The 21780-nt window shown below is 37.0% G+C and overlaps 2 protein-coding genes across 11 annotated transcripts in view; both read left to right on the plus strand.

Moving 5' to 3' along the window:
* Window positions 1–258: 258 nt before the first annotated feature.
* Window positions 259–6724, plus strand: LOC129269164 (small ribosomal subunit protein uS4). Of its 3 annotated transcripts, none has more exons than XM_054906621.2 (4): window positions 259–307; window positions 3772–3996; window positions 4399–4585; window positions 6356–6724. In XM_054906621.2, exons 2-4 carry the CDS (start codon window positions 3786–3788, stop codon window positions 6531–6533), a joined length of 576 nt encoding a protein of 191 aa, XP_054762596.1. In that variant the 5' UTR covers window positions 259–307; window positions 3772–3785; the 3' UTR covers window positions 6534–6724. The 3 variants fall into 3 exon arrangements, with proteins under 3 accessions (XP_054762596.1, XP_063961496.1, XP_063961495.1); XM_064105426.1 differs by lacking the exon at window positions 259–307 and adding an exon at window positions 542–655; XM_064105425.1 differs by lacking the exon at window positions 259–307 and adding an exon at window positions 1696–1808.
* Window positions 6725–10909: 4185 nt separating this feature from the next.
* The window catches only part of LOC129269165 (regulatory-associated protein of mTOR-like), a 55293-nt gene continuing 44422 nt past the window's right edge, over window positions 10910–21780 (plus strand). For 5 of the 8 annotated variants that reach the window (XM_054906622.2, XM_054906624.2, XM_054906626.2 and 2 more), the window contains exons 1-4: window positions 10920–11268; window positions 17842–17944; window positions 19608–19690; window positions 20431–20589. In XM_054906622.2, coding sequence (XP_054762597.2) covers window positions 11131–11268; window positions 17842–17944; window positions 19608–19690; window positions 20431–20589 — 483 coding nt within the window. In that variant the 5' untranslated portion in view covers window positions 10920–11130. Of the gene's footprint in view, window positions 11269–17841; window positions 17945–19607; window positions 19691–20430; window positions 20590–21780 lie in introns of all 8 variants that reach the window. The other 3 variants (XR_010294824.1, XM_054906628.2, XM_054906629.2) reach the window with 2 other exon arrangements.

Genomic DNA, 21780 nt, shown 5'->3' on the forward strand with positions numbered 1-21780 from the left:
TGATATTCATCCGCGTGCTGATTACGTTGGAAAGCCAGACCCTACAAATAATTGCATGTGAACTAATCACGTCGCAAGCTGATTAAATGATATTCAAGTAGATAACAATTATTAAAAACAATTAAATTATGATACTAATCCTTAAAATTGAAATTTTTCTTCTTTTTTAAATTCATTTCAAGTCGTAATATTACTTCGGTCATTATAAAAGCGACTGGACAAAAAAAAACTACGTATATAATCGATATCCCAATATATCATGTATCGATCAACCTCTTCCTTTTCTCAACATAATTCCTCCAGTGAGGTTGGTCCCGCAAAATCTTAAAAGTTTTACCACTATTTTCTCGTAATAAAAGATGTTTGATGGTAGTACTGATTGATGTAATGATGTTTTAAATATCATAGAATCACACGAAGTGTAGATTTGTAATGGTGATGAACTGTTTAATTGTATTTTACGGGGAGAAAACGTAATCGTATATTGTCGAAAAGGCAATGGCATGCCGTGGATGTGGCGCGCCCTGAGTGAAGTTTGAACACGTCATGCACGTGGTCAGATTTTAAATTTCTATGTGGTGAAGTGCTGCAGCGCATGCTGTTTGCTATGTACGAAATTGGAGAGAGGGAGGGGAAAATTACATTTCTATTTAACGTGAGAAATTTATTAACTTTATCATTATTGCATGGCGGCAGATCCAAGATAGGAGCCCATTATCTAGTTTGCATTTACTAGGCTAAATGAAACACAGGGCAAACGTGTTTAAACTTTAGCCTTTAGGGTAGGCCTAGACTTGCTTTTTTCCCTCGAGGTCATATTTTGGCGACAACTTGTTTAGGGGCCAAAATGTGTAAATATTAAAAGCCTGCGAAAAACTTGTTAAGTGGGTTATTTTGCACACAGAGAAAAATTCGTTTAGGGGGTGTTTGGAAATTACTTGGACTTGGTCACGTGTGTGTACAGCAATACATTTGACTGCCGTTATCATCCATAAAGATATCAATTCCATCCGAGAGTTTAAACAAGTATTTTTTTTTTAATAGGTCTTTACAAATCTGAAGTTACCAATTTCATTTTGCCAACAAATTTATGTCTTTGTCACTTAAGATTTTGGTAAGGCATATTTTCCATGACCATGGCATGAGTGTGACCCCTTTTTTTACTCAATCTTAGAAAATATGAACAAAAAACTAAATCCTGCCCCTGGCCAGTCATGAGGAAATGCCCATTTTCATTGTAACCTTGTATAACTGACAATATTTAGGCCTAATTGAGAATTTGAGATACTAATTTCATGCCAGAAAATAATTTTAAAATAATAAAATGCAAAATTTTGTCAAAATTCACATTTATGATGATTAACGTTAGAATTTAAATAACGCTTCCTAAATGCTTAATCTCTTGTATTCCTACTCATCCTAAATCAAGTTCAATTGCAAGTAAATTTGAATGATTTTGTAACAACTCTACACTCGTATTTAAAATACTGTAGAATTGTTATTTTGTCATTTTCCTATTTTGTTTATTTCCTTTGACTTGTGTTTTCTTCAGCTGTTTTACATTTCTGTTCCATCTAGACTTGCGTTCATTTGCATTTCTTTTCAGCACTGCCCTTGCAGTCTGAACTTCTTCTCTGAATGCCTTTCCTCTGATTCTCTTTTGTTATCTTCATTCCTTTTCTACTCTCTCTCCAGGTGTTCCACTCATTCCATCCCTCACCCGACTCCTTAGTTTCTACTTCCATTATTACATAATCACCATCTTTGATGGCGTGGGTTCGATTCCCACCGCTGCCACCAGTTGTAAGGTTAGAAAATTAAAGTTCAGAGTAGTAGAAAATAATATAAGTTCAAATCAGCAACTCAAATCAATCATCAAACCAAATGGGAAAAAAACTGAGATGCGAATAAACAGAACTGCAACCGAAGAAGTCTGGTAGTGCACTGCTTTAATCTCTGGGCCACTTTGCCTCAGCTAAACCCCGGGGGGGCCACTTCCATTCACGAGTGGATACCATGCGCGACCATGGGGTCTCGAAAAGCACCCTAAACACGTAATTTCCATATTCTGAAAATGCACCCCTTAACAAGTATTGGCGTGTGAAACCCTACCCTTAACAAGTATTGGAAACAAAACGATACTCTTGACAAATATTCCCTGAAATGAACCCCTAAACAAGTACAAGAATGTTTTATTGTTACGGGTCCTTCGGTCGTCGGCTTTACCTCATTTGGTTTAGTACGACCCCACCTTCCTCACCTCGCGCAAATTGGACTCTAAACACGAAGTGTTGGGGCAAAAAGGACATCCTTTATAAAACATTTTAATTTTGTTTTATCATCCCCGCAAATTCGACCCTAAACACGTAATTGTCCTAGCGAAATAGATACCCTTTTTTCATTATTTTTGTGTTTTTGACACCCTTATCACGTTACGTACGTAACGTGCCCTATCGTGAAAAAGACATCCTTTTTACGTGTTTTTTTGGTCGCGCATGGTATCCACTCGTCAATGTAAGTGGCCCCCCCGGGAGCTAAACTTGGTATCACAATAATTTACATAAATATTTAAATCAAGTACATTCAACCAATCAAAATAAAATGAATGGAAGGATCGAACTATAATGTACGAACCCAATTCATAAGATAAACCAATAAGGAATGAGATGAAGATGTCTGGTGATTATGTATTGGAAGTAGAAACTAAGAGTCAGGTGAGGGATGGAATGAGTGGAACACCTGAAGAGAGAATAGAGAAGGAATGAAGATAACAAAAGAGAATCAGAGGAAAGGCATTCAGAGAAGAATGAATGAATGACAACTGAATATCATTAAACTCAAATAACGTAAGTTCAGACTGCAAGGGCAGTGCTGAAAAGAAATGAAAATGAACTCAGTCTAGACGGAACAGAAATGTAAAACAGCTGAGGAAAACACAAGTCAAAGGAAATAAACGAAATAGGAAAATAACAATCCTACAATACCTTGTGGGTGATGCACATGTTATGCTGTGGTTGTGTGATAAATAGCCAGGGGGGGGGGGGATAAACCACAAACTCCCTTGGCTATGCAGTTTCTAATTAAGATACAAAATTATAAACTAATTAAACTTAATATTGATTGATGCCTATTCAGCTTGATGGTGGGGTGTTCTGAAAAGTCAGTAATTTCTTGAAGTATTGTGCATGGACATTGTGGTGCTTGGTGCCTCCACAAGCAAAATACCTCTTGTCAAACTTGATTCCAATTTTGCACAATTTTTCTAGAAACAGGAAATTTTGATTACCTTTTCAGAGAAAAAAATGGTCTTTGACCTTGTGAACTTGTAGTCTTGCTACCTTGAAAGTTGCAAACTGCCTACATGTACGCATGGTAAATTATTATAAATGGTTTGTGATCCACAAATTTTTGTCAGAAAATCATCAGTTTTCAGAAGCTTTGTGTTTTATTACCATTTCAGAGCTCAAGAAAAGTCCAGTTGATAATCTTGTAGGCTGTAGCTATGCTTTGATGAATTGAAGATCGATTTCAGCTCAAATTCAAACTATATAGAGCAATGCACTCTGAATTGATGGGTTTGATTAGAAATATCCCATCTTACCGATGCAGAAATGGCAGTAGATCATTTTTAAAGATTTTGGTGCTATTCGGATATTAATTTTCTGTCAGACTTGTATACCGGTAGTTTGAAACTACTACTAGTGAGGCTTCCTTGTTTTATTCACATATTCATGTTTTCTTTCATTTCGTTTTCAAAATTCTATGTCATAGGTTAATCCACTAGCATGCCAAAGGTGGTGTGTAGTAAAAACTTTGTGACGCCCCGTCGTCCATTCGAGAAGGAACGCCTTGACCAGGAATTGAAGCTCATTGGAGAATATGGACTGCGTAACAAGCGTGAGGTATGGCGTGTGAAGTACACCCTGGCCAAGATCAGGAAGGCTGCTAGAGAGCTGCTTACCAGGGAGGAAAAGGACCCGAAGAGGCTCTTTGAAGGTAAGATGTGAGCTAGTAGACTGCCCGCATATCATTATTCATCAGTTCTCAATTATATATCATGTGCGAAGTGTATGCTACCATATTTTGCAGAAAAGCAGAAGTTTACAATAACATCAATTTAATTTTCTGTCATTGTTAAATATTTCTCCATTTATTCAAATGAATATTTTTGTTCAGGTGGATTTGACCACTGAATTAATGGCTCTCTTCAAAACATTGGGCTTCATTGAACGGTCTTGATTGAATGAAGTAATTTGTAATAATGTTCATTCAAAATAGTCAAGGTAAATTCTAACCAATCTCCAGCTCCCTTTTTTTTCCAAAGTGTTCTGGAAAATATATACTCAAACAATGAAACTTCCCAGCCATTTCTAACTCGCTCGTATTTTGCTCACCCAGGTAACGCCCTGTTGCGTCGTCTTGTGCGAATCGGTGTGCTGGATGAGAGCAAGATGAAGCTCGATTACGTCCTCGGTCTGAGAATCGAAGATTTCTTGGAGCGCCGTCTCCAGACCCAAGTCTTCAAGCTTGGACTGGCCAAGAGTATCCATCATGCTCGTGTCCTCATCCGTCAGCGTCACATCCGGTAAGTTTCAACTTTAAATTGAGAGAAAAAGTAGAGAAGAAAGGGTACCTTGCCTTAATTCTTAAGCAAATATTTCTCGGTCCTCAGTCTTCTAGTCACATGATGGGTATTATTGCATGTGGATACTAAAAAAAAACCATGAAAATAATTGATAGTGTACAGGTGTGCTCAAAAGTTAATGAACCACACCGCAAAATGCACTCCTTCAAGGTGAGTGATGAATGAGGAATACATCGCCACAATGTTCTGCGAGCCCAGAGAAACAAATTTTATTGAATGTAATGTTTTGTCACCTTCAGTCCTGACTTCACAATTAAATAAAGAACTTAAAGAATACAGAACTTGAACATGTTAAATATGTAAATTTTCTCGTGGGGTTCACTAACTTTTGAGCAACACTGTACCTAAGATTTATCAGGGATGAGATTTTATATTCATGGTAAGATTTTTTTTTTCAAATATCTTTTTTTCTCTATACTTGTATATGAAATTAGTAAATTTGGTAGTGAGATTATAAGTGGAGGGTATTCTGATCACAGTTCAAAGAAAAGCAAGTTAAGATCAAAGAAAACCCTGCAAGTTGGATAGAGATCAAGGGGAAAATCGGGAAATGATATATATATATATTTTTTATTCAGCTCACCAACCCAATTTGCTATATTGTATTAATTTCTTGGGCTCTCTCTTTTATCCAGTGCTCTTGGGGGCTATTCGGGGTCAAATTCACCCAGAGCTTGGATGTTTATTTTCCCTGATGAAGAAATTCTGTTTGAATGCTGTAAAAATCCTTTGTACGGAGTCAACCTCCTTTAAAGATAAAAAAGAAAAAGAATTGAGACCTAGTAGTGATTGTTTACCAAATTATTATTCCAGATGAGTATTCAAGTGTTCATTCAGTTTGGCCACTGAGACTTCTGCATGTTGTCTCACGCCAAAGCGCATTCAGAACTGTGTGGCATAATGATCATGATGACCCAGGCATTCATAGCAGACCACTGGAGGTTGCTTGCATACCTCTATGTCTATGACCTACAGAGTGATCTGTGCATCCGTTCTCTTTAAGACCACTTAATCATGCTTGCCACGATTAACGTCTTTTTATATTGATGTTGTGTATAGAGGAATTCATTGAAAGGTACATTGTCGTTTGAAAGTTGGCAATAAAATTCATTATAATTAGCCAAGTATCTTCATTCATCCAATTGATATCTGACCACCTCTCCCATATTGATTTAAATGTACTCCATTATCAAGGATTCTATCTTGGTCCTTTGTTTCATTGGTAATATCAGATTGTAAACTAAGTTCTTTATTGCAACTGCAAAACTTATGAGGTGCTTTTTCTTTCTCTCATGGGGTATTGCAAGAAACCTACCGTCAATTGCATGTTAAGTTAAGTCCCAAAATCAATTATAAGTCTTTAATTAATTGCAAATTTATTATTGATTACTGGTCTGCTACACTGTACATGCATCAACAAGAATAAATTGATTTGCTCTACTTAAATTTTATTTGTCATCAATAATATGCAACTGACATTTTGCTATTGATTGCAAATATTTTCTTGCAACACACCCTTACTGTGCCAGATGAATTATTCCAATGTCATGAGATTGTCTTGTCAGATAGTGATGTCTAGCAGCATGTTGAGACTTCATGAGATTCATTTGCATTAATTTGTTTAATTGTTTCATGACGATTTGAGTATATTTGACTTATTTGTGAACTAATGCTTTTTTTGTTTTATCCCACATTGTTGCCCTCCTCCAGTGTCCGCAAACAAGTAGTGAACATCCCCTCATACATTGTTCGTCTGGACTCACAGAAGCACATCGACTTCTCCCTGCGATCACCGTATGGTGGTGGACGCCCTGGACGTGTCAAGCGCCAGAACATGAAGAAGGGCTCCGGTGGCGGTGGAGGAGGAGATGATGAAGATGAAGATTAAGATGGAAACTGGTAGAGCTTCTCGTCTGTCATGCCTAGATGCACTACAGTGTTAAGATCTTGCTGATATGTGAACATTTACCATTCAAGAGGCTTCACAGCCTTACAGTGGACAGTGTGATAGATAGATGCTTTACTAACATCGTCTTTGGAATTCAGAGCAAATAAACATCTTGCTTATCCTGCATATAACCAATTTCGAGTGTCATTTTTTACATGAAGTTTATTTCCTTTTGTAAGTGCTTATCCAGTCTGCTTCATGCTATCTTTCGGTGAAATCCATTAGGATTTAACAGAATCTGTTTCAAGTTGAAGTGGAATCCAACCGGAAAGGAAAGTTCTTTAAAAAAAAAAAAACCAAGAAAAGCAGGATTGTGAAAGTTTTAATAACAAAAACAATTTGGAGGTTGGAAAGACAGAACATAGGGGATTCCGACTTCATTATATCAGATATAAATAATTGGTAGTCTATTTACATTGATAACGGTCTGACTTCGTCAAATAGAGCGATGTCATTATACAGGGCCACTAGCGTACCTACGGGGGGGGCAGAGGGGGCAGTCTGCCCCCCCTGACGAGCCACAACCCATGCAAAAGACGTATCCCTGCCCCCCTAACGAGCTTGAAGACCTTTATTGGCCCCCCTGACGAGCTTGAAGACCTTTTTTTTTTTTTTTTTTTGCTTGTCAAATTTTTATCTGGTACGAAATCCTTCATTTGTGATTGAAGACATTTTTTTTTTTTTTTTTTTTTTTTTTTTTTGCTTGTCAATTTTTTTTTGTTACGAAATCCTCCATTTGTGATTGAAGACCTTTTTTTTTTTTTTTTTTTTTTTCGCTTGTCAAATTTTTTTCTGGTACGAAATCCTTCATTTGTGATTGAAGACTTTTTTTTTTTTTTTTTTTTTTTGCTTGTCAAATTTTTTGCCCCCCCTGTGAAAAATCCCAGGTACGCCACTGTACAGGGCCCGTTGCATAAAAGTTACTATTACGGTAACTTTGCCATCTAATGGTAACTGCCATGGTAACAATGCTAATCGGCCAATCAGAATCAAGGATGTCGGGGAGTTACTATTGGATTTTGCAACGGTCCCCAGGTGGTCAGAATCAAGTATTTTTGCAATGCTAATGATCCACTAATCCTAATGGTTTCCATGAAAAATCCCTCTTTACCAATCCCAGTTTCCCCTTTTGGGTAAAGGTGGAGTTGGGAAATGTTTCTAAATTCCTCTCCATGCAAATAATGAAGCAGACTGGGGTTATCCGAGATACCATGCTAGTTGAGGCAGTGAGATGGATAAAAAGCTTGTGAGTGAAAGAACAATTGGATGATGTTTAGAATTGGTTGATGAAAATGGCAGAAGGGGTTATCAGAAATTTGTGCAACTTGAGGTAGTGAGACTGAGATACTGCACATTAGAAAATGAATGAAAAAAAGATGGTGTGTGATTTTAGTATTATGCAGTGTTCAGACTCCAGGGGAGCATTTCATCACCATTTTCGTCCCGACAAGTGGTCAAATCTGACAACTTTCCTTGATTTTGATTGGCTGAGAAGCACTGTTACTGTGGTAACTGTCGGATATAACCCGGCTTGTCAGATAAATTGTCCGAGTCCTTTTATGATATGCTCCCCAGAAGTTGAAGGTCTGGTTTATCAGAGATACATGCGAGTTGAGGTAGATGAAGATCAAGAAGGAATGAAGAGGACGACGTGGGCATTGCCGTGTTGTACAGTGTTTTCAGAAGTGAACGAAAGTGGCTTATGTTATGTATTGCACCAAGTATGCATGGCTGTCTTGATAAACTAATGAACCTGATTATTTCCTTTTAATTTAGTTTGCCACTAGCTCGTGGAATGTCAGTCTTGCCAAGTCTGAATACATGCCTTCAGACTTGGCCAGATTTGACCTGACAGTAATAAAACAATATACATCCAGTTTTTTTTTTTTAATTAAGTTTAATATGAATTTGTGTACCACTATGAAATAAAAAAAGAGCCAATAGGTATTAACAGTAATGGGTTATGAGAAGTGGGTGTGGAGGGGGGGGGGGGGGATGTCACAAAAGGTATCATCCAAGATGGTCTTATCCCATTTTGTCTAATAACTTTCAGGTCTAATTACGACTACCGACGTTTTCCATAGCCTTGATTCCCATTTAGTCTGTATTGATGAACTACATGTATTTGTGAACTAAATTTTCATTTTACGAAGTAAAACAAGTGGAAATTAGACAGACTGGGTATTAGATTAAAGGAGAATTGGATTAAGTGGGCATTAGATCAAGCAATTACATCAAATTTGACCACACAAAAAAGATAATCTAAATTTAGAGAACAATTATTCAAGGATATATTATACATATGAATTTTCCTGTGCATTGAAAGAGCAGCACCTCTTTATAAATACATGCATCCCTGATGCCATACTGATTAAGTGATTTAGGTATTAACCAATACATGTATTCATTCAATAAAACATTCAATAGAGTACTTTACACAGGACAAAGAAAATTGGTAAATAGGAAATATATCGAGAGAGATAATGTACATATTCACATTGTATTGAATATAGAAATGAGGGCACATCCCATTATAAATTCTAATCAAACTTGAATCATGGTCCTTGGGCCATCCTGACACGCCTCTTTGTGATGAAATGGGGACAGTTATCCCCGCCTCCCCCCGGGGGCCCCACCCTCGCAAAAAAGGGGTTCATTGCCCTGCCTTAGCCAATTAGACTAGTAATTGGATATAATTGTAAAGCCACAGGTCAACCCCATTAAGGGTCATTTATTAAAGGAGAATGAAACCCTTGAAACCAGCTGAATCCATATCAAAGAGAAAAATTAAAGAAACATTGTTGAAAGTTTGAGGAAGATTGAATGAATAATAAGAAAGTTATGAGCATTTGAATATTGAGATCACTAATGCCATGTAGATCCTTCAATTGGCAATGCGACCAAGATCTGTGATGTCACACACGTACAACTCCCTCATTACTTTAGTACTTATTTCACTTATATTCTCACTTTTATAGAGTCTATCACAAGGTGAGGTGTTCTCTTTCTGAGAGGACAAGTACAGAGGTTTCACAACATTATATCATTGATGAATCGTTTGTCATAATGATTAGAATGAGCAAAAAGAGATGTTTTGGGGTATATTTTCAGTGTCCAAAAAGGGGAGAGTTGTTCATCTGTGACATCATAGATCTTGGTCGCATTGCCAATGGGAGGATCTCCATAGCATTAGTGATCTCGACATTCAAATGCTCATAACTCTTCTATTGCTAGTCCTATTTTACTCAAACTTTTGTTGATCTTATTCTTTGATTTTTCTGCTTTCACAAAAGCTAACTTGCTCCAAGAGTTTCATTCTCCTTTAAGGCTGAAAAGCGTGGTATGTTGTAATTGATAAAAACGTATCTGTCACCCTGACAAAAAGTTTATTGTAAAAATAGAAGAAAAAAAAATGAAAATATTGCTGAAGGTCTGAGAAAAATCTACTAGAATCTTAATTTGTCTGAGAAAAATCTACTAGAATTTTAATATGTGACGTCATATGCGAGCAGCTTTCCTACATATCGTATTGTAAAAAATCAATGAAATGTCATTTTCTTAGAATATTGAAAATGTTCTTTTTACTGCACCTTCAGGTATACTAGACAAATCATTTCACGCCTGTTCCTAAAAGGAACTGAACAGAAGTCATCACGAACCATCAGTGGCGTACCTAGGATTTTTCACAGGGGGGGCAAAACCGTCCGCCAAAAAATTTGACAAGCAAAAAAAAAAAAAAAAAAAAAAAAGGTCTTCAAGCTCGTCAGGGGGGGGGGGGGGCAAAAAAGGTCTTTCAAGCTCGTCAGGGGGGGCAGGGATACGTCCTTTGCATGGGTTGTGGCTCGTCAGGGGGGGGGCAGACTGCCCCCTCTGCCCCCCCCTGTAGGTACGCTAGTGCGAACCATGAAAAAAATGAAATTCATGCATTTTATATTACATAAGATATGGGGCAGCTGCTCGTTTATCATGGGCCGCGGAACGGTTTTCAAAGTGGGAGGCTGAGCCAAAAGTGGGGGGGGGGGGGGGGCTGACCATGCAAAAAATCACAATCATATGGTAATTTTTACTTTTTTTGTATATGGTTTTGGAAAAAAGTGGGGGGGGGGCTGAAGCCCCCGCGGCCCCTGTTTATGACGTCACATATCCAAAACTGAAAATTCTCATAACTTTCTTAATCTTTAATGAATTTTCCTCAATCCATCACCAATATTTTTCATTATTTTACAGGTGCACGAGTAACGTTAACCTCCCCGCCCCCTTTTTTATAATTTTTTACGGTAATTCCCATAATATCGACCGGGCGTAAACGTGACGTCATTCGTAAATACACGCTGGATGAATGAAAGAAAATGGCGACACATGTTTCTCCACAATAGTTGTCGGTAGATCATAAAACTCCCTTCTAAAACCACTTTATTAAAGTTTTGCCACGTATTCTGTCTGATCACAAGAAAGTATTTACAACGTTTCATCACATTTTGACGTTCATATCTTCTTTGAGGCTTCTACTTTCGCAAGAACAACTAAAACATCGAAAATGTACGAGGACATCACTGAATCTGAGGAGAGCGATCTGTGTGATTGGCAGTTACCGCTTGCATACATGAAGAAACGGCACACTGACCCGATTGAAGGAAGCAAAACAGAAACACAAACATGGCGAATGAAAGAACGGGTATTTCCATTTTCTTTTTCTGTAGATCTACTAACTTAAATTTCCTGTGTTGATGCACATATCTGCTTTAATTCAATGACATAAAGTAGAAATGGTTATCTATTTTATGAAGGCAGCTAAATAAAAAAAAAAAATTATAAACACTTCATCAAAATCAAATCATGATTTTCGTGAATTTCTCTGTTTCTGGGATCATAATCAAGATAAGAGAATACTGACATTTTGTATTATTCCCAATTTATATTGAATAAAGTGACAAATTTCAGTTATGGTATTGATGAAATAATTCCCCTGAACAGAATTGCAGATGCAGTTTTTAAAATAACTAAGTTATTAATCTAGTCGGTCTAACGTTAAGTTGAACTTACTTACTGTCAAACGTTAGGGGTATTAGACTGATCAGAATTAATCAGCATGATCAGATCATAAATATAATGACTTTTACGTACTGATGAAATAAAGTTATTGAAAAAATACAAAAAGCATGCATCTCAATCCTCAGTAAACGTTTTAGACAATTTTCCAGAAATTCCAGGTCAAGGGGTCTATGCCTAGATCGATAGATCTAGGCCTAATATAGTACCGTATCTAATGTTGGGGGAAATTTTCTAAAACTATTAAAAAGTGAATTTTGAGTAACAGATTTTTTAAGGCAATCAAACACAGGTATGACTAGAAAAAATGCATAAAAACGTTGCTTTCCAGGCCTGGTTCAGATTGATGTGTTAAGTGTTTCATAAATTATGAAAAAGATCTGTTTTTGACTGACAAAAAGAGGAAAAGGGTTGACCCTCTAATTTTCTGGAGGTAATTCACTTGCCAGCATAGAGACAATCTGGATTTCCTGCTATTGGCATGTTTTTTATCAGCTTGGCTGCAGTTCTCTGCACTTTCCAAATCATTTGGTTTAAGAGTTAAAAGCTTGCTGGCCTTTTAATATGTATTTTGATATTTTTGGGACTTTTCCATCTGGTTATCATACATTTTTATGTTACAAAATGCAAATCATCCAAGGCCAATAAAGGGGGGGGGGATCCAAGGCATTGAAGGCCTTTGATGATAAAGCAGGGGCCTGTTTCATAAAGGACTTGCAACTGTTGTAACTTTGCCATAATGGCAACTGCCATGGCAACAGGCCTCAGCAGGCTTTATGAAATGGGCCCCAGGCCTCAACCCCGCCTCAACATTAGCAGTGGCCCAGTGTTTTTCTATTGTCTTAGGGCCACCAAATATGCATGAAATTAATGATTTTGGTGGACTGACCTGGGGGCCGTTTTATAAAGCTGTTCGTAAGATAAGAACGACTGGTGATCCTTTCTTTCGCGCTAAACCATGCCCTATGGTGTATACCATTTACCAAAAGAAAGGATCACCAGTCCTTCTTGTAGTCGTTCTTATCTTACGAACAGCCTTATGAAACACCCACCAGGCCACCAAGAAAAAAAGTTGTGTGGAGCCTTGTGTATATGAATGTAAAATTCACTCCTGTAGGAAGTATGTGACTGAGAAGGTACCATTTATGATGCATTTAGTGATGGTAACCTTTGGTTGTGTACATTTAAATGTATGTGTACAGCAATCTACAAATGTACATGTACACTGTAGACCTACTGAACATGTGGTTAATTCCCCCCCCCCTTTATAATGTAATTTTTACTGCTCATCATATGTAATAATTGTCAAGGTGGGTTCAGAATTTCATTTTTTATGAAATTGAACTTCCAAAGTATTAATTATACTCTGTGTTTAATTGTGTGAAAAACTTATATAGTTCACAGAATGAATATGTATTCAAAGATGAACTGTATGAATCTAGGAAACAATACTTTTAAGAAGTTTTGTCCTTATGACCTGGTTTTACCCACAAAAAGAACCCTTTGATGATTTACTTTAAACACACACACAAAAGCACTTGCAGTTAGATAGAGAAGATATTTGAGCGGGGGTCCACAAAAGTGTTAAATCAGAACTTGAAATACTAGATATGGGAGATAATTATTGGGCTCAGAAATCATCATCCGTACTTTAATCATTTGAAGACACTTTAGAATTTTAGTTGATAAGAAATTCAAATTGATATTTGGAGCAAGCAATTATAAGTTCAAAGTTCTCAAAACAAGTCATCGATGTTGCCATTGTAGTCATTTAGAAAATTTGTTTCACGTGCATGCACATGTGCCATAATGTAATTTCAAAATGTTTTCAGAGCAAAGATGCAAAGAAATGAGCCCCCATAAATCCCATTATGTTCAGTACAATCTACCTTACAGTGTTACACTGAATGTGCAATACATCTGCAATGTAGAAAAAACGAGCCCTCTCCCCCACATTTCCACCAGTGTTTAAAAATCTCCCCTCCCCTTCCTTTAGTTGAAATCCAGCTTATCTTTGAAATAGAGGGAGCCAAACTATGGTTATTTTTCAAAATGAAGATTGAATATTTCTTGAATAATTTTAAACCAATGAAAGGCTGTACAATACTGTTTGTTTTTTCATGATGTGTCTAGAGGAGGATTGCAATAATGCTTACGGTAAATTTTACTGTAGTGTAAATTGATCTCAAGGTTTGTGGGGGGGGGTGACATTTGAACCAAACCATATCACTAATTAATCTTTGTGGTATGTCATTATATTGCGCCCCCCCCCCTCTTTACCCATTAATAAACCCTGATACATTTATGTAAATCTTTAAAATGAATTATGAACTGATTATGCAAAAGTGTGAAGGGAGGGAATTATATCTTAACAAACAGAAAAAAAAAGAGCTTCGGTAGTTCGATATCGTGAATTTAGTGAAAGAATATCTCCGTGCATGTCAACCTTATGTATTACTTGTGGGGGAAAAAACTATAGTATAAATTAACTAATAATTCCTGAAGGAGCTTCCTGACAAAATTTATTCCTCCAGTTTTATCACAGTCTGACGGGCATTTCATATGTTCACACATAATATGTACAGTTTATTCAATATTAACACTGCCCAGTTGAAAAGATCATCAGAAGATATTGAGACAATCATTTTTAGAAAGATGATCTACATTTATGTAGGTGTATATAGCACCATTGTTTTCTGTTTACATATGACCAGTCTTCCTTCCTACACACCTTGATGGTTTCCTGATCATATATCATCATCAATTGTTTGCTTTCTCTTTTCAAAGCAAACTGGACCCATTAAAGGGATGGTCCGGGCTGGACGTATTTATAGCTTAATAAATAGAGTAGAATTTACTGAGCAAAATGCTGAGAATTTCATCAAGATCGGATAACAAATAACAAAGTTATTGAATTTTAAAGTTTAGCAATATTTTGTGAAAACAGTCGTCATGAATATTCATTAGGTGGGCTGATGATGTCACATCCCCACTTGTTCTTTTGTATTTTATTATATGAAATTAGGTTTATTCAAATTTTTTTCTCCAAGAACTAGAAAAATTGGATTGACAACTGATTTAGTGCATAAGATATTTATTGCTGCAACTTATTTCATTATAAGGGAGACATATTATTCACACAAGTATGAAATAATGAAAAAAATATGATTTTATAATAACATAAGAAAACGGAAAGTGGAGATGTGACAACATCAGCCCACCTAATGAATATTCATGACGACTGTTTTCACAAAATATTGCTAAACTTTAAACTTCAACAACTATTATTTGTTATCCGATTTTGATGAAATTTTCGGCATTTTGCTCAGTAAATTCTACTCTATGTATTAAACTATAAATATTTTCACCCTGGACCATCCCTTTAACTTAAAACTTGATTGATTGTAGGGCTATTTCTATGGTTGATTCAATTGATCATTACATACATGTACCTTGGTTTCTTGTATGCTGTCTTTCATTAACATTTTGTTCGCTTTCTTCAAAGCAAACAGGACCCGTTAACATGAAACTTAGTTATTAATCACACAGGGCTATTTTTATGGTTGATTCAATTGATTATTATATTCCTTGATGGCTTTTTGACCTTATGCCGTACCTTCATTATCATTTGTTTTCTGTTTTCAAAGGAAACTGGACCCGTTAACAAATAGCTTAGTGATAGATTATAGGTCTGATTTTATGATTGATTTAATTGATTATTATATTCAATCAGTCTTATAAAACAAATGTTTGGTCAATCATTAAGCTCTGTTGGGCCCGTGGAAGTCCCCTCAGCCATAAAGATTTACTGTAAACCAGCTAAAAGTATTATAGTCAGATCAACAATATTGATGTGGCAGTTTGATTGTTTTTGGTTAAATGTTTTCCGAGGAACTTCTTCTGTGAGAGATACATGTATGCTCTTGAATTGTTTGGGGGAAATTGTCCTATTCCGTGCATTCACATTAGTGCACAATATATAGTCCTATCTGGGTCCCGTAACACAAAACTTAGCAATGATCGTAGAACATTTTTCTACGATGGATTCCATAGACTACAATGTACAATCAATCGTAGAAATCAAGCGCACGATCAATCGCTAACCTTTGTGTTATGGGACCCAGGTTTCTATTTGTCATTGTCATTGTCAGGAAGTGATCGTTTACAATTTCATGAGAGCCATTGGATGTTGGATGATGTTTGATTCAGTTAAATAATATTTAATTTGTTGTAAAGAAACCTTTCTTGGTCTAAGCAATGTTTGGATGTTGTTCTTTATACCCTGATAAGAACTATTAATGCTAGATAAAATATCTTGATTCAATTAAAGTATATGGAACTTGTGGTTAAGAAACCCTTCTTGGTCTAAACAATGTTATTCATCAGTGTCACTCACTGGTTTCAAACGGTTTCAATACAAGAGTCAGCAGTAAGTGTCATATTTAGCAACTACATGTAGTACTACTATGATCAGAATTCTTGTGACTATCACGTTCATGGAAATGAAACTGAAATAGAAATGAGAAAATAAGTAATCTTAAATATTTCTTTGGGGTAATTCTTCCATTTCTGGGCCCCATATAAACACAGGGGTGTGAGAGTTCAGATTTTTAGCTGATCTCATATTTTCAGCTTATTTTTGGTTTTCCTCTGTACAAAGAGTATGTGAGCTCTTTCTATCTCAGACTTTTCCAACACTCTTCAGCTTTTTTCAGATATTTTTATTTGTGACCACTCACACCCCCTGTAAACATAAAGGTATGTGTCTTAATGATGAATTTCAAAAGACCACTATGATTGGTTCCTGGTCATTGTTTTTAACATAATGCGCATGCAACCATGATTTTGATTGGTCATTGGCATTTAGTGATTGATTGCAAACCTATATTCTAGTCTCAACTCATGTGCAAGGTGTAAAGAGCACAATATCAGGCATTCTGCTGCCTTGTTTTATTAATTGTATTCGTCATTATGATTAAACATGAAAATGCATATTTTATTGTTCGAAATAGAAATTCATTTTGCCCAATTTATCATGGGCCCGGCAGCCAATGAGCAGCGCCAGATTAACTTTGCTCTATCCTGTAAATCGTTGAATGCCAAACAGGGTAGCAGCAACTCACATTTTTAAACTTCTTTTAGTCCTAAGCGGCCGGGGCTTGAACTCTGTCCCGACCTCCCGGTTGTGAGACGGACATGCTACCAACTGAGCCAACACACCAGTTATTTGTTCCTGATATTACTGATATGAAATATTGCTTTTTGTTGTTATCTATTCATTTATTTATTTATTCATGCATGTTCACAATGTACAATGTAAAAGAATACACAGATAATATATAAATATATATAAAACACAAGTAAATAATGAACATACAGAGGTGTTGCAACATTGGTTGAAGCACCTTTAAACTGGTTTTGCATCCAAGAAAACAAAATAAAAATGTAAGAATAAGGAAGAGAGGAAAGAAAGGGAAGAATATAAAGTGATAGACTGCCAAGCTATAACAATCAAGTTTCAAGTTGTTATGAATATATGGTAATAGTAATTCAACAAAGTTAAATTCTTTATCTTCAGTTACAAAGAAAAGAAAGAAAGAAAACAAAATTACTTACATGTATTGTTACTAGCACTTTACAGATTCTGTAATTTTGAAAGGAGATTGTGCTTTACAGCCAATTTAAAAGAATGTGAGGTTTTTGAATTTTGAATATTATGTGGAAGAGAATTCCTAACATCTGAACCACGGTGTCTGATTGATTTATGAGCTAATGCGGTGTGGGGATTAACCAAATGTATGTTCGATGACTGTCTAGCGCTATATGAATGGACAGTGCTGTCAGGCTGAAACATTGAAGAAAATGAGTCAGGCAGCATATTGGCATTAAAACGAAACATAAATGAGGCAGTTTGCAAAAAATGTATATCTTCTACCTTCAAGCACTTCAGCTTTACAAATAAGGGATTTGTATGGTCTCTGTAACCAGACTCAGTGCTTTCTTTTGCAGGAGAAATATATTGGTAGTTGACACTTTAGATGTAGCCCCAAAAACCTTGCAATAGAAATGTGTGGCAGTACAAGAGTATTTTATATCATCAATAATATCCTATCATTAACAAATGTTTTTACCCTATAAAAATACACCAATATTTCTAGAAATTTTGGTAACTGTATTCTCTCATCTTTCTGTTTCCCAGATGAAGACAGTGAGTGTAGCTCTGGTGATTTGCCTCAATGTGGGAGTGGATCCACCGGATACAGTCAAAACCTCACCATGTGCAAGGCTGGAATGCTGGATAGGTAAAACAGTAATTATGCCCATCTTTTCCTCCATGTCTGTCTGTTGCCATCTTTCTCGCTTTATCTTTCTTTCAGATTGCTCTACCTCCCCCCCCCCCCCACCTCTCGAGTAATTTCCCAACTCTTTCTCTGACAGTTTTCCTGGTTTTGACACTGCCTCTCCCCATTCTCCCTCCCTCTTTCCTCCCCCCTCCTTTCCCTTCCCCCTCAAGTAATTTCCCCAACTCTCGCTGCCTGCCAGTTTCTTCTGGATTTTGACTCAGTTTCACTCCCCTCCTTCCCCTTTTCCCCCTCCCCTCCCTCCCTCCTCCCCTCTTACTCCCTCCATCTCTCAAGTAACTTCTAATATTGTAATAACAATAATAATAACTGGCATTTATTTAGCGCTTTATGAATCTACGACTGCTCAAAGCGCTTCACAATTATTATTACCCGGTCACTGGATTCATAGCATTTCAAGCAGCCTGTTAGGCGCATACTTGCTATAAAACCAACCACAATGACGGTTGTTTCCTATACCGGTACCCAATTAGCACCTGGGTGAGAGTGGCAAAGTGTGGATTGACGCCTTGCCAAAGGACGCTAGGCCAAGGTGGGATTCGAACACACGACCCTCTGATTACAATGCGAGAGTCAGAACCGCTACACCACTTCTCCTTTTCTCTGTCTATCTGCCAGTTTCTACTTGATCATTACTCTGTCTCCCTCCCTTCCCCCCACCCCTTCCCCTCCCTCCCCTACCCATCTGTGGTAATTTTCCCCTCTTCTTTGTCCATCTGCCAGTCTCTCCTGACCTTGACTTTGTCTCTCACTTCTAATTTCCTCTATCATTAGAACAGTGCACCTTTTCCATATTAGATACAAAACACATTTGGTTGGTGACCACCAGCCATATTCTTAGTAAAATTCAAATGTATTTTTGCATTGTAGTAGTTTACAAGGATCTTGATGGAACCATATGTACATGTATTATCAGGAAGTATACGTGTGTGGGTATTGGCTTTCAGTTTCTGTTTAATTATAGGTTTAATGTTGAGAGGATATGAGAATCATTAAGAAGATGATAGCACTTAATGATGAGTTTTGATGGACAGAGTTCAGATTATCGTTTAAATAAACACTGTCAAGGGTCTAACTAAAATGGTCTCAACTCTCAAGTTCTTTTTCAAATTGTTACTCCTTCATAAGATATGTCTGTGTATTATATCAACCAGGCCCCGTTCTTACAAAGAGGTGAGATTGATCCAGTTAATCTTAACTCTGGAAACCCATACATCCATCTAGAAATGAGGAGTATGCTAATTTGCCAAGACGATGATGCATGCATGGGTAGACATCATGATATTGAGAAAAAACTTTCAAACGTGCATATCAGGAGAAAAATGACACAATAGCTCAGGGCAATGTCACCCCCCCCCAAAAATGCTCAAAAGCCCTGGAAAATCCCCACTCACCGCAATGTTAATGCTATGTGATTTTATTCTTAATACTAATGTACACAAATATTTTGTTCATAATACACAATGTACTAAATTTGTTAGTTGACCCCTCCAGCTCGTGCTGCTGGTTAATATTTCTATGTGCATTTTTTTACCATTTAATGCAAAAGTAATAGGAAAGAAATAAAGTATCATTTGTGCTTTCCCATTGTTAATTTTCATAGATCCACTTGCCCTTAGCCCGTCCAAGGCTCTTGAGGCCATAGGAACCAGTTTACAGAAGCAATATGAAAGATGGCAGCCTCGGGTAAGATCTCTAGAACCATCATCCCATTCCTTATGCAGTGTTTTTTTTTCTTTACTGAGGGCCACAAAGTGTTTTTAAATGTTGACAGGTTGCAGTGCATTCAACTCGTGCCACTAGGATCGTCATGAAAGCGCGGAAGCATATTAGGGCTACTCCTTTGTTGAAGCAGTTGCACTGGTTACCAGTTGACTAAAGAATTTCTTCCAAGATTGCACTGTTTATAAGTCTGGTACCTCTATAGTTAACTTAAATCACCATACTGGCCATGTTACAGACTTTGTTTTAGTGAAGACGCTTCAATCTTCCACATTCCAATAGTTGTTTTCCAAAAAAGAGGAAACTCGTTTTGTTTTTTGTGGTCCCAAATTGTGGAACAGTTTGCCAGTTCATCTCCAGTCTAGTACATCCGGAGAATCGTTTAAAAAACATCGACATGCATATCTATTTGCTTTGTTTAAATTTGGAGCGCCGTATATCTAGAGCGCATAGAGCAGTTTTACTTGATGATGCATGGTATGAGCACCAGATTGTTATTGTTGTTTATTTTGTCTATTTAGTTGAAGGATTAGGGCTGCAGTAGAGTTTTATGTTAGGTTCTGCATGTAGGTTTAGGGTAGGGTATAGTGTTTAATCCGGGGTTGAGTTTTGTCATTTGATTAGTTGAAATAAGTCATTTGATTACGAGTAGTTTTTTCAAGAGCAAATGTCATGGAATTGTTTCTTCCTCCTGTGTTTTACAGGCTCGTTACAAACAGACCCTTGACCCTACTGTGGATGAAGTGAAGAAGCTATGTACCTCCCTCAGACGTAACGCCAAGGAGGAGAGGGTTCTCTTTCACTACAACGGCCATGGGGTACCAAGACCAACTACTAATGGAGAGGTCTGGGTTTTCAATAAGGTAGGAGTTGTCTCTCTTATGTCCAAGGGGTATTTCACAAAGACTTGAAATCACACTGGATTTTCCAGCATTTGTAAGATCATGCTCAGGGCCCCGTCTTAACAAAGATTGCGATTGATCCGATCAACTGCAACTATGGAAAGCCAGCAACGTCAATATCTAATATGCATGTTTGCTCAAATATTATCTAGATTATAATGTATATTCATACGTTTATTGTTTTCTTTAAAATTCATTGTGCTTCTCTTTGTTCACAAAGGACATTGTGTAAGTTTCCTGTAGACACACATTATGACAATGTTGGATTTCCATATAGTTGAGGTTGATCGGATCAATTGCAACTCTTTGTAAGATGGACCCCTGATGAAGCAAAACTAGCACATGCTTATCAGTGAGAATATGCTTTAAGATTATGTGTTTTTTGCCATTCCAGCATGACTTTCAATCACACTTACATGTAACTCAGTGTGAAACACCTCCATTAATTCACAAAGGTTATTTTGAATGAGATTTTTCACTTCAATGCATGGCAGAATTCATCTAATAATTACCCTTAATTCAGCACCTTTAATTGAGAAAGTGTTATCATAGTGAATGCACACTTTTTTCATGGTACCATTAAAATTCAGGGTTCTTGCTATTGTAAGTATTCACTGCCTTCAATGAAAAAATGATAAATAAAAGCACTATTCCATCATTAATAATAATGGTATATTTACCCAGGGTAGCCACTTCAGTTCCGAAAACTGTTTTCCCAGTGGGCCCTGCTATTATTATTATTACCCGGCTAAGCTAGGCTACCTATTCAGGTGCACACAGCTTTTTGAGGAATTACTTCCTGCCGGTACCCATTTACCTCGCCTGGGTCGAGTGCAGCACACTGTGGATGAATTCCTTGCTGAAGGAAATTACGCCATGGCTGGGATTTGAACCCACAACCCTCTGTTTCAAAGTCCGGAGACTTATCTACTGGGCCACGACGCTCCACACATTGATGTCATGGCATCGTTAATTTCTTCCTGGGTGTTATGTTTTATTGACATTCATAAGACTGTATGTTCTTTCCACATAAGGCCTTTTGAACCAATCACTAGTCATAATTCAATTTATGAAAGATAGGAAGGAATTTATATTCTCTTTACATTCTTGCAATGTTGATTGCATATTTTCTTAATGAAACGATACTATTCA

The sequence above is a fragment of the Lytechinus pictus genome, chromosome 10 (genome assembly GCF_037042905.1).
Source record: "Lytechinus pictus isolate F3 Inbred chromosome 10, Lp3.0, whole genome shotgun sequence".
Classification (NCBI taxonomy): domain Eukaryota; kingdom Metazoa; phylum Echinodermata; class Echinoidea; order Temnopleuroida; family Toxopneustidae; genus Lytechinus; species Lytechinus pictus.

Bases quoted from the DNA above. Each gene is read 5' to 3' on its own strand.
- LOC129269164 (XM_054906621.2), top strand. From the start codon at position 3,786: ATGCCAAAGGTGGTGTGTAGTAAAAACTTTGTGACGCCCCGTCGTCCA. The intron at 3,997-4,398 runs GTAAGATGTGAG...TTGCTCACCCAG, and splicing joins CCCGAAGAGGCTCTTTGAAG to GTAACGCCCTGTTGCGTCGT. The intron at 4,586-6,355 runs GTAAGTTTCAAC...GCCCTCCTCCAG, and splicing joins ATCCGTCAGCGTCACATCCG to TGTCCGCAAACAAGTAGTGA.